Source organism: Protopterus annectens, chromosome 11.part0 (genome assembly GCF_019279795.1).
Source record: "Protopterus annectens isolate FY-2018-M chromosome 11.part0, PAN1.0, whole genome shotgun sequence".
Classification (NCBI taxonomy): Eukaryota; Metazoa; Chordata; order Ceratodontiformes; family Protopteridae; genus Protopterus; species Protopterus annectens.
The window spans coordinates 1,373,835,214-1,373,847,984 of record NC_056745.1 but is presented as its reverse complement, the minus strand read 5'-3'; the positions used below and the strand labels follow the sequence as shown (position 1 = coordinate 1,373,847,984).

General features: G+C 38.9%; 1 protein-coding gene across 1 annotated transcript in view; it reads right to left on the bottom strand.

The window, feature by feature from the left end:
- Positions 1-12,771, bottom strand: part of LOC122815075 — a 3,014,144-nt gene that overhangs the window by 2,892,040 nt on the left and 109,333 nt on the right. The window contains exon 5 of the mRNA XM_044087319.1: positions 5,879-6,052. Coding sequence (XP_043943254.1) covers positions 5,879-6,052 — 174 coding nt within the window. The remainder of the gene's footprint in view (positions 1-5,878; positions 6,053-12,771) is intronic.

Here is a 12,771-nt window from a genome sequence, read left to right as displayed (position 1 = left end):
AGACAGGGATGAGTTTTGTTTCATACAGATGAGGAGTCTGTTCCAGAGCAGTGGTATCCTCTTTGGGATATACCTGCCTCTCCACACCATTCTGTTGATGTTGTAGGGGAAGTTTGGATCCCAGCATTTGCTGATGTTCAATAGGTCTATCAGGCATGGGTCAGAGGACACCTTGTATGCCAGACACAAGTCACCTCTTAACAGTCTTTAAGAGACCGAGTAAAGCGATAGGGTTTTGAGATAGTCCATGTATGTCAAATTTTTAAGCTGAGTGTCCTTTTTGTAAGGTATCTCTGTGGGCATTTCAGCTTTTGCATGTCTGGACAGATACATGCAAATGGGGGTATTATATTCAATGACTGGTTTTAAGAGGGCTGAATAGAGTGGAGCAATGACATCCCTGGATATAGAAGAAACCCCCTTGTTAATAAGCTTTTCAATATAGAAAGATTTCCTAGGTCACAATGGACACTTCTTGGACAAACATTAGATTGTTGTCCACATTAGTTTCTAAGTCCAGAACAACTGGGTCAACGCTTAGGGGTATATTCTCAATGTGTTAGTTCCCTGGATGAGCAGACTTACCAAAGATTAGATTAAAGCATTTTTGGCATTCAGTTTTAGTCCACGATTTTGGCACCAATTATTTATTTGGGACAATCCGACAATGACTGGTCTTAACAGGGCTGAATAGAGTGAGATGATAACAGCCTTGGATGTAGAAGCTATCCCCATGTTAATAAGCTTTTCAATATAGAAGGGCATCCTAGGTCACAGTGAAAACCTCTTAGCTGAAAGTTAGGTTGCTGTCCACATAACTTCCTAATTCCAGAATGACTGGGTCAACACTTAGGGGTATATTCTCAATGTGTAAGTTCCCTGAATGAGGAGATTTACCAAAGATTACATTAAAGCATTTTTGCCATTCCATTTTAGTCCATGATTCTGGCACCAATTATTTGTTTGGGACAACCCTTAGAGCAGAATGGCTAAGTTATATGGGGAATCTATAACTGCACCCAATTTGCAATCATTCACAAATTTAGTGAGCCAGATTCCTTTAGTATTGGCTATAACTTCCAAGACATAGATGCCAAACAGGAGATATCCAAGCACTGAGTCCTGGGGACTCCACTGCTGACTGCCCTTTTTGTGGAGGTAGCTTCCCTTATGTTGATGTCTTGCATTGTATCTGTGAGCCAGTGGATGATCCAGAGGTTGATGAAACACTGATTGATTGATGGGAAGAAGTAGACAGAGAGAGAGAGAGAGAGAAAGAGGGGTCAAAGCTAGAATCAGAGGAGCTGCAGCCAACTGGCATAGACTATCAGGTGTAGTACATGACAGAAGAATGCCAAAGAAGCTAAAAAGTAAAGTGTACAAGACAGTGGTGCGACGAGTACTACTGTATGGTACAGAAACTTGTGTAGTAAAGGCAAAACAGTTGAAGAAGTTAGAGGTGATGCAAATGAAGTGTCTGAGAAGGGTGGTAGAATGCACCCTGTGGGACAGACAAAGAAATGAGGACTAAGAGCAGAAGCCACAGTAGCTCCAGTTGCAGAAAAGATCAAAGAGAACAGATTTTGATGGTTTGGACAGACAGGAAGAAGGTAAGAGGAAACAAGGATGTCCAGCAAAGAAGGGGATGGATTGTGTGAAAGGAGATCTGTGACAGTCAGGCACGAGAGTCAAAGAAGGCAGGAGTGTGGCACTGAGTCATGAGAGATGGCGACAGTTAACACAATTCCCAGACCCCATGTAGAAAATGGGAAACAGGGGGCTGATGATGATGATGATGACACACACACACACACACACACACACACACACACACACACACACACACACACACACACACACACAAGCACACACACAGGGTCTAGTAAACATATTGAAGACCAGTGTTCCATAGATACACATTTGTATTGTAGAACCAAAACTTAAAATCAGTTTTGCAGAAATCTTTCTGAAATTGAACTGAAAGATATGCAGACTGCTATCCTGTATTAACACTACCTTTGTGCCAAAGTTGATGAGTTCCTTATAAATTGAAAAACGGGCAGTCATTCTCAGCTAAAAGTTCAATAATTTCCATTTGCTTCAACAAGAGATAGAAATTATATCCCCAGCATATATGTGATCTCATTAAGAATCTCTTCTCCTCTGGTCCCACTAGATTCCCTTTTCAGGAAGATGTCCAAGTGTTTCCATAAATACTTCACAAATATTCTTTCTTTACACTTGCTACTATATCCAGAATCCTTATTCCAGACAAATAACCACCCCTCCATGAAAGGTCAGCTTGTCTAAACTTGTAGTATTAGGACCCCTTCTTTTATACATCTCATTTCAGGATTATTAATTGATTGAGCTTACTGGCTAATACAGCTTTGCAGCTATGCAGGCTATATCATTTCCTAAAGCAACAGCTTATAGCTATCTATCTCTCTCTCTCTACCTATAGAGAGGTTGATAGATAAATGAGAGAGACACACACACACACACGCACACACACAAACACACACACACACACACACACACACACACACACACACACACACACACACACACACACACACACACACACAAATAACAAACATACAAGTCCTGAATATAATGTAAAAGAAAATTAAGTACCTTTGTCTCAGTACTAATAAATAATGTTTAAATGTACTTTTGTAGTATCATCACAATGCAACATCGAAACGTGCCAGACCTTAACCACAAATGTATGGACTGCTGTGCAATCGCTAGGTAAATCTACAGAAACCAACATTATTTTAACTGTGAATTAACCAAGAAAGTCACAACTGTATGTAATTAAATCCCACCATTAATTTGTATTTCTTTACAATGTAAAGATTATTTTATATGCCAAAAAAAGAAAATTGTTGTACATTAGAAAATTACTTCTTTCAGCATATATAGCACCTGCACATATACATGAATGTTGCTTGCTGATGTCATTGTGAAGAAAAAGCTATGAACTACTTTCATGACGTAGACATCTCAAGGCAGTCAAACAGTATTTCAGCTACAACAAGAACAATCCGTGAATCACACAGTGGATTATAATCATGTCACTAGTAATAACCAGTTGGAGAATGTGCTTGAGAAATGGATTCAAGAAACTGAAGCTCTTGAGGTGAGTTTTTTAATCATTTTCAAGGACACGTTAACAAATAGCTATGATCGGTGACCTTAAGTACATTTTGCTGTAGTACATGGTGCATTAGCTCATCTAAGGTACTGTAGCTGAAAAGAGGTAAGATTGCAAAATGTTTTATAACTCTGAAAGCTGTATTACACCTATCACAGTCACAAAGGCACTGTGCAAAAGTATTGTCCAGCTGATAAATGAACAGATTAAAAACTGTTAAACATTTTATTCTGCCAGATTTTTCTTGTTTGTGTGACAATGCAAAATGTATTGCAGCTTTCAAAGCTGAGAAAATACTCAGACATTGTTCAGTGCTGTCTTTTGTTAATACTCTGACTTGAGATGAGTTTAAAATGAAATCTGCTTAAGTGACTTTATTAAGTACTTTTCTTACATCAGAAAGATGCTTAACAAAGGTTTCTCCTTTCAGATTTTGGAGCATAACTGCAGTATTCCGTGTATTACAGAACAGTTATGTGTAGCTGTAGCTATTAGCTAATGTTTTCCTGTTCTTTTGCAACATCACAATTTAAGAATTATTTCAAATATTTTTGAGTTATAGCAGCAGTAGTCATATTAAACCAAAATAATTTTTCAAGTTGTGATTTTTTTTCAGAAAATAATGGTCATTAATCATCTGAAAATGCATATAACAAATGACTGCTTTTTGCTGTGCATGCCTTTTACCTGTGCCCAATTCAGCAAAGAAAATCATTCTTATTAACATTTTAAGAAATGTATCATTTTAAAGGGAAATACAGTAAAACGGTAGTGTAATTTTAAATTGTGTTCAGCATGCACATCTGTCTAAAGTTTTAAATAAACAGATAATATACTTTTTGTAAATGAGCAAAAAGGAAACAAAAAGGACTTTACTCATTTCTTAACATGCCATTATGAATAAGTTAACTGACAGTAAAAGGTACTGTAATCCCAAAAATTATTCAGTAGTTACTTAAATGTAGAGAATTCCAACCAAAACCTTTGCTGGTTAAATTTATGATCGAAGCATGGACAGAAAAAGCAAAAAAGATGAAAGTAATTAACAGAGTATATAAGGTGTTACAAGAAAGACACATGAAACTTAGTGACAGGAAGAGACACAAATTGGGAAATTACTTGTGTCGTTCTTATTTTAGCAGGAATGGAAAAAAGTATGTCAGCTCCCTAGATATGCAACAAAATCCAGAAACTTTAGAATATTTGCCTGGAAGTGCCTACACAGGTGCATTTATATACCTGAAGACTGGAAAATGTTTGCATATATGGGCAGATTCCATTGATGGTGTGAAGGGAACAGCAAAGGGGATTTGGCATATGCATTCTGTGAATGTTAGACTCTATATCCCTTTACAGATGAGTTAGGGAAGGCTGCGGTACTCTATATTTGACAAAATACATCTGAAATTATAGTATTCATTATGAGGTGGAGTAAAACTAAACTTCCCAAACATAGTCAAACATTGACTTATTTACTACTTTCAATAGCAGAGAAGGCTATAACAAAAAATGGGAAAAGAAAGATAGGCCAGTATTTCAGGAGACAGTACAAATGATGAGATACGTGAAGGAAAAGGAACATAAGAAACACAGTGTACACAAAGGGAGAAGTTTAGTTAACACGTTGCATGGCTGGGAAGTCTTTTGCATCTCAAATGGATTTTTGTACACACTTAAGCATGATTCTGTAGGACCCTATAAAAGAATAGGTCAATAACTGGGTAAGCAAAATGGAGGCCCAGACATTAAGACCAACCAAGGAGATGGAATTGAATTAGTCCCTCCTACCTCTTGGCTTACAAAATTTATGTATATAGTTTTTTAACATATTGTTCTGACTTAATTTTTTTTTTTCTCTGAGTTTTATCAAGCAAGATTGTTGAGAAGGATGTTTTAAATGATAGTTGCTAAGACTCTTTGAATATGTTTTGTAACTTGTATGTTACAGACATTTTTGAAGAAGTAAATGAAAATTGAATAGATATGAAGCTGCTATGCCGTGGTTTCTGAGAAAACTATGCTCTGAAGTTTAAAATGGGTAATTATTTTATATGTATCCTACAATTGTTATGTAAATGAAGCAGAAAAATGACAAAGAATAAACTAGACTTCTGCCCAATATGTCATACACATGACATAAAGTAACATAATAAATGCCAAATATCCCAAGTACTATAAAAAATATTTAATTAATGCAAACAGGAAACTTGTGGGGCTACAGATCCTTCATTAGTCCATTAAAAATAAACCAGTAAAGTGATTTCTCTTTTATATATTAGTTAACATATAATGACATTGTTTGAAAAAGTACTTCTTCAACTGGAGGCTTTTCCTGAGCATGCAAGAACAAACCAGTGGAAGCTTCCTTTATTCTTATATCCCATAGATGCTCTGATATTCTGCATCTAAATGTGTCTTAGTTTTCCTTAAAAAACAGCTTATTATTTTATTAAATGATAACAGAAGTTGAAAAAGATAATTAAAGTATCTGGACAAACATAGCATTGGTAACTTTATGAAAAGCTGTTTCATGATTGTAATATACAATATGACAATTAAGGATTCCTTAAGAATAATAGTTTATAAAAAATGCCTATAAAAAGACACAATTGCAAAAATTATAAGTTTATGAAAATATGTAATATAGTCATGGCAACAATACAAATACAATGATCTGAAATCACATGCAAATCCTGAATATAAATAACTGTAAAATACCTTTTGATGCCTTTTTAATTGGTCTTGGGGGTTCTGCTGCAGCAAAACAGACCCTTCTGGATACTTTGGGTAATATGTTATTGAGAAAGGCAAATTCGTCCACATAAAGCACACGCTCCTCAGGATAATCAGATGCAATCTTCTTTAATTCATTTTTATCTGCATTTTGAATGCCTGCAAGGATTGAGAATGGTTATTCCTAATCATTTTATGTACAAATCTTAATAAAGGAGACTATAGTTTCTACATTTTTTTACACTTTTCTACTTCATTTTCTCTCAAAAATATTGAAGGTAATTAGGTCACACAATATACAATGTGGTTTCTACAGAATCTACAACAACCAAAAATTAGAGGAATAAGGCACCGCAACTGTAACCAACGAACAATGTAAAGCAAAGCACCTGGAGCCACCAATATAACGAACTTCGACTTTATTAAATAAAAACACATATCAAAAATAAACACTTAACTTGTTCACCGCGTTTTTTTGTCAACCATGTAACTTCATCAGCAAAACACATCATTAATCACAACCCCCTTATTATATAAACTTCCCTAAACCAATTATCCAATCACTTGACCCCATACATAGTTACTTACTAAAGGGCTATCACAAAGGAAGCTTTAAAAGCATATTATTTTAAAAAAATGATTGCATCAAACATAAATAATCATTCCTATTAAAACCTTAATTAATAAAAACACAATTATTGCCATCTTAACATAAAACCATCAATCCAATAACTATATGTTTTAAAAACACCTATCAGGAAATATTCTGTAAAATAGTGACAGAGCTCCACCATGTGGTAAAATTAAATAACACATATTTTATTCACTAAAACTACCATTGTTTGTATATGAAATAAATAAAATGAGACATAGAACCATCTACTATAAAAGAAAATTACTACCAACAAGTGGTGAACTTGCACCAATTGTAAAATCAAAGTCTTGTGGCTCTTAATTTCAATACAGGCACCATAGACATATATTCATTCAGCCCTGGTGTCCTGCAAGCCTCCAAGATCATTTGCCAGTATAATTCCCTCACTTCTATTCTATTTTCCCAGTCACCTCCCCTAATATTATGTGGGATTACTTCAAGCACAAAAAACATAAAATTAGCCTCTTTACATACTGTGCTATGTTTGTATAGGGCATTGTTCAAATCCTGCTTACGGATCTCATACATATGTTCATAAATACGTCTTCTAAATGCCCGTCTTTCCCACATAAAAAGAGGAACTCTCTTTACATTCAGCTAAATACACTATTCCTCTAGTTTCACAATTAGCATATGTTTTGCTTAACAACAATTTGTTTCTCCCCAATAAATAGTGACATTCTTTATTCATCACAAACCTACATTGTGTGCATCTGCCGCATTTAAATGTACCTTTTTTCCTATTATTTACCTCACCTCTACTTACACTTTTTTCTAAAATATTTTTAATATTCCTATCCTTCCTATAACTAAACATAATGGGCTGCTTAAACATAATACTTAAGTCTGAGAATTCAGAAAACACTTTCCAATTTCTGTTCACTATTTGTTTTACAAAACCCGACTCACGGATGAAATTCAAAATGAACGCACTGTTGTAATTTTTCTCTTCCATTACTTGTTTATTAACATTCCTTATCTCCTCATTCTCCAATACTCTCCCTAATATAGGGCTAAATCTATCGTTTCTTCCCTCAATCACTTCTTCCATCACTTCATTAATCAAATCTTCTGGATATTTTCTTTCTAAAAACATCTGTTTTAACCTGCTACATTCATTCTCAAAATCTTCACTCTTAGTTGTCATCCGTGATATTCTAATATATTGGCCTTTAAAAAAAAGTAAATGAAAAAACAAGCAGGCAAAGGATTCTTCAACACTTTATTCTTGTAAGCGCTTTCACTGACACTAGTGTATCAGCTTCTTCAGACTAAATAAAATAACTTGCTCCCAGTCTCCCAATTTAAAACTTCTTCAAAAAGTTCAAAGCCAATGAACTGATAGCCACAAAAATGATGTCATTATATACATTCAAAATTAAGGCAACATTGCCTATTTTTAAAGTTTAAAGTGCTATCTGCTATAAAAACATTCCCATTATGGGAAGGAAAGAAAAAACTTTTACAGACGTTATTTAAAATCAAAAGTGACCATGTTCATAGGTTCATAGGTTCATACTAGGCTATCTGCCCTAGGGCATTTATAAGCCTAGCCAGAATGTGTTTGGCTTTCGCCACCCATTTTAAATTTATTTTGCTATGCCCTTTTTCGAGGTTAGTATACTGTGCCTCTGTCTAACAGTGACACAGAAGTGATACCTGGGGTAAACCTATGATCTCCCATCCACTCATCAAGATTCCTCTTGAAGAGAGTCAATGAGGGACTCTGCCTAACCTGGACTGGGATTTTATTCCAGAGTGAAGGGAGCCTCTGGGTTATGAATCTGTCCCTCCAGCATGTCCTATTTATTTCAGTGCTGAGGTTCAAGTCTCTCGAGCGCGTAGCTCGATGGGATTTGGATTTTCTGAGGTGCAGCATGTCCATTAATTCCAGGTTGGACATGACTTTATACGTCAGGCACAGATTTCCTCTGAACAGGCAGTATGCCACTGAGTAGAGCTGGAGTTTCTTTAACCGGGCATCATATGGCATCTGTTTGAGCCCTTTGATCCTCTTGGTGAGGTACTTTTGGGGTCTTTCCAGTTGCTGCAGGTGTCTGGTAAGGTACATACCAAAAGGGGCATTGTACTCAATTATGGGCCTGATGAGGGATGAGTAAAGAGGCACGATGACGTCCCCTGATCTAGATGTGAATCCCTTCACGATTAGGTGGGCTATATAAAATGTTTTTCTAACCACTTTGGCCACGTGGTTGTCAAATGAGAGATTGCTATCAACTTGGGTCCCCAGGTCCCTAATTACTTCTTCTGTACTTAATGGATTACCACCTATGTGGTAATTTGTGGGCACTTTGTTTTTGCCAAAGGGATGACTATACACTTTTTGGCATTTAGCTTGAGGCCATGGCTCTGGCACCAGTTGTCTGTTTCTATGAGGCCCTTTTGGAGGATGCTTGTGTCGGCTGGAGAGTCGATTATGGCGCCTAGTTTGCAGTTATCTGCGAACTTGGTCAGCCACAGTCCTTCCGTGTTGGCCTGTACCTCCGAGAAATATATACCGAACAAGAGAGGTCCCAGGACTGAGCCTTGTGGGACACCACTTGTAACTGGTTTGGAGCCTGACATGGCTCCAGCAATTCGAACCATGTGGGTTCTGTCCTTGAGCCAGTTTGCAATCCATCTACTGACATAGGGGTTTATATTTAAGCTGGTGAGCTTATCTATAATGCCCGAGTGGGGTATTGTATCGAAGGCTTTTGCGAGGTCCAGGTAGGCTGTGTGGACCACCTTCCCCTCGTCAATGGCCTTGGTGACTGTTTCAAAGAAATCAACCAGGTTTAAGAGGCAGGATCTGCCCTTAACAAAGCCGAACTGGGTAGGATCCAGTGTTTGTAGGTCCCCAATATCTTTATTTATGAGGTCCATGATGATCCTTTCCATAGCTTTGCAGACCAAGCTAGTCAGGCTTATGGGGCGATAGTTTCCAGGATCCGTTGAGGCACCACCTTTATGGAGAGGGACCACTGTTGCTGTACGTCACTCTTTGGGCACATACCCTGTAGTAAGGCTGAGACTGAACAGTAGTTTTATGTTTGGGTTTAGCTCTTCTTGGGGTTCATGTAGGACGCAGCCCGGGACACCGTCTGGTCCCATTGATGCTGTGTTTTTTGCTTTGGAGAGGGCGGCTCTTACCTGAGCATCTGAGATGTCAGGGGGGCAGCACTCTGCTGGGATAGATATTTGCCCTTTTGGTGGGGAAGTTTGCGCTGAACCTGTCAGCTAGGATGTTGGCAATGTCTGTGGGTTCGGTGTATTTTTTGTCATTTTGGACTAATTCTGAGCATATCTGGGAATTACCACCCAGGTTCCTAACATAACTAAAGAAAGCCTTGTGATTATCCTTAGTGCCCTGTGCAATTTTGCTCTCGAAGCTGGCCTTAGACAATTTTATGTGTGCCCATAGTTTTTTGCTAATACTGATCAGTGATGCCTTCCCTTTTTGGGATTTTGCTCTATCATTTAGTAGCTTCCTCCTTCTATTGTATAGTTTGTTTATGGCTGGAGTCCACCAGACAGGACGTCTGCCTTTGGAGGACTGGGTCGTGGTTTTATTTGGGATCGCATGATCCATGCATTCCTGAAGGTGTTCATAGAATGCGTTTATAAAGGATTCTGCAGTCTGGGCTGTATTTTCCACAGGCCCGGGGGCTTTGAAGGATTCCACCTCAGTTTTGAGGAGTGTGAAATTTGCTTTAGAGAAGTTTTTCACTGTGGTTTTCTGGGCAGGGGGTGGGGTCGGGATGTGAATATCCAGTGAGATTAGTTTATGGTCTGATCTTACCAGTGAGGGATACACTTCTGGTCTGGAACATAGAGTCCCCATGTTGGTGATGATCAGGTCCAGTATGTTTCCCCTCTTGTGGGAGTGGTAACAAGTTGTTCCATAGCATTTGAGTTTATAAATTCTAGGAACCTTTGGGCTAGGGTGTTGGAGCTAGAGTAATGCTCCCAGTTTATGTTTGGGTAGTTGAAGTCGCCCAATATAATGGTGTTTGGAGAGACCTTCATATTTTCCAGTGTTCTCAGCAAGGCCGAGTGGGGTTCCTGGGTTTGTGAGGGTGGTCTGTAGCAGGCTATAAACTGGAAGGCAGTTTTACCCACTGTTAGTTGCACATGGATAGTCTCTGATGCTTCGTGCTTTGCCACCAACCTGGAGGTGTGGGTATCTTTGATGAATATCGATACTCCCCCTCCTTTTGTGGTTTGGTCCAAGTTTTGGGGCCGAAAAGCATGGTATGAGGTATAACCTGGTAGTGCTGGGGTGCTCTCGGGAGCCCTGAACCAGGTTTCTGTTACTGCACAGATATCGATGTTCTCCATGCTAAGGAGAGTTTTGAGTGCGTGCATCTTGAGGTTTAGACTTCTGGCGTTGAGTAGCATTACTCTTAGTTTCTTATCCCTTGTGATACCTATGGAGGTGGGTTTGTCTTTTGAGCCGTGCCTAAAAAAGGCACTATGGGGGAAGCAGGAGCCTTTGCCAATATCCGAAAGCCCAGGGGTGACAGGTGCAAGCCGTCCCTAGCGAAGCATTGTGGCTTGTCGAGCGTATCATCCCAAGCTGACAGGCATTGGATCCCCTTTGAATGACACCAGTACTCAAGCCAGTTGTTGAAATTGATCATCTTGTCTTCATATTGTGGCATCATTCTTGGTAAGGGTAAGATGCTACTCAAGGTCAGGGTCATACCGGCCTGGGCTACATGCTCAGAGAGCTCCTTTATGTCTCTTTTCATGTAGTCCAGGGAGGTACGTCTCAGGTCATTCACACCAGCATGGACAATGACTGAGTCATATTTGTACTTGCCTTGGAGTGACCTGAGTGCTTGTGTTATGTGGCGGATCCTAGCGCCCGACAGGCAGCTCACCGGGACCTTCTCCTTGTTCAGCCTGGTGAGTGGGACGTCAGTGTGCCTGATGATAGAGTCACCTATTACAAGTGTATCAGGTGTGTTGTTTAACCTTAAGGGCTGTGACTGTTCGGCACACTGGCTTTGTGAGCTATGTGTTGCACGTGTTTTGTTTTGGGGTAGCGGTTGCTTGGGTTTCTGCTTTGGAGGTCTCTGCTGCTTAGGCAGATTTTTATTTAGAGCCTCCAAGTATGTTTTTGTGTGTTTATGTGTTTGGTTTGCTGTCGTGGTAGGTCTATGTGAGACTGGAATTGTAGTGAGTGTGGTTTCCTTCTCCTCCTGACTGGTTATGCCAGTACTGAGTTGAGAGAGCTTAGCCTCCAGTTTGGCTATATGGTTGCATCTCTCACATGTGTTGGAATTTGTTGGGAGGAGGAGAGGGTTGTCTGTGTACATGAGGCAGTTGTAACATTGCCTCAAGATTCCCAGATTCACCAGCTGGACCGGAGAGGAGATTGACAACTGACATTTGGACATGCTAGAATAATATTGGGAATTCCTTAATAATTGAAAACCAGGGCCAGTGGGGAGTGAGGGTGTAGTGCTTTTAATTTTTAGTGCTGACTTATATAATTGCTTTAGTGAGCAAGTGCCAGGTAACTTAAGTGCAATGTGTTACAGGTAACTTAAATGCAAAAATGACAAACAGTAACTTTCTTTCAAGTGAAACAAGGAAATAAGTACAGTAAGCAATGCAGATATCACTAGTGATCCACAGAAGCGCTGAGAAGCTGCGTATTAGGTGGAATTAGCGTTCCAGGGAAATAACAAGCAAACAAACAACAAGCATATAAACAAAGCTAGATTCAGCAGGCCTGGATCTAGTCTATGCTACAGCAATCAAGGTGTACCAATTTCAGTAAGATACAGTTCAAATATTCAGGCACTATAAACCTTTAACCAGAAATTCCCAGCTCAGAAGGGCAGAGTCCAGCCTCTTCTCCCACAAAAGTGCAGACCACAAACCTTCTTAATGTAAAATAACTGGCCTGAAGCCCAAGTGCTTAAACCAGAACTAATACACTTTAAGAATAACAGACACTGGGCTCTCAATCAGCAGTTCCCAACTTAGAAGGATGAAAGCTACCTGTCCTGCCACCACAGTGCATGCCACAAACCTTCCTAATGTAAAACAACTGGTCTAAAGCCCAAGTGCTTAATCTAAAAGACTTAGAATGATAGCTACACTTTAATCAAGTTACTACCAAGCAGTAATATATACAATTGAATACTTTAGAGAATGCCTGGATTAGTGCTCAAGTTACACAAACAAAGCTAGATCCAGCAGGCCCGAA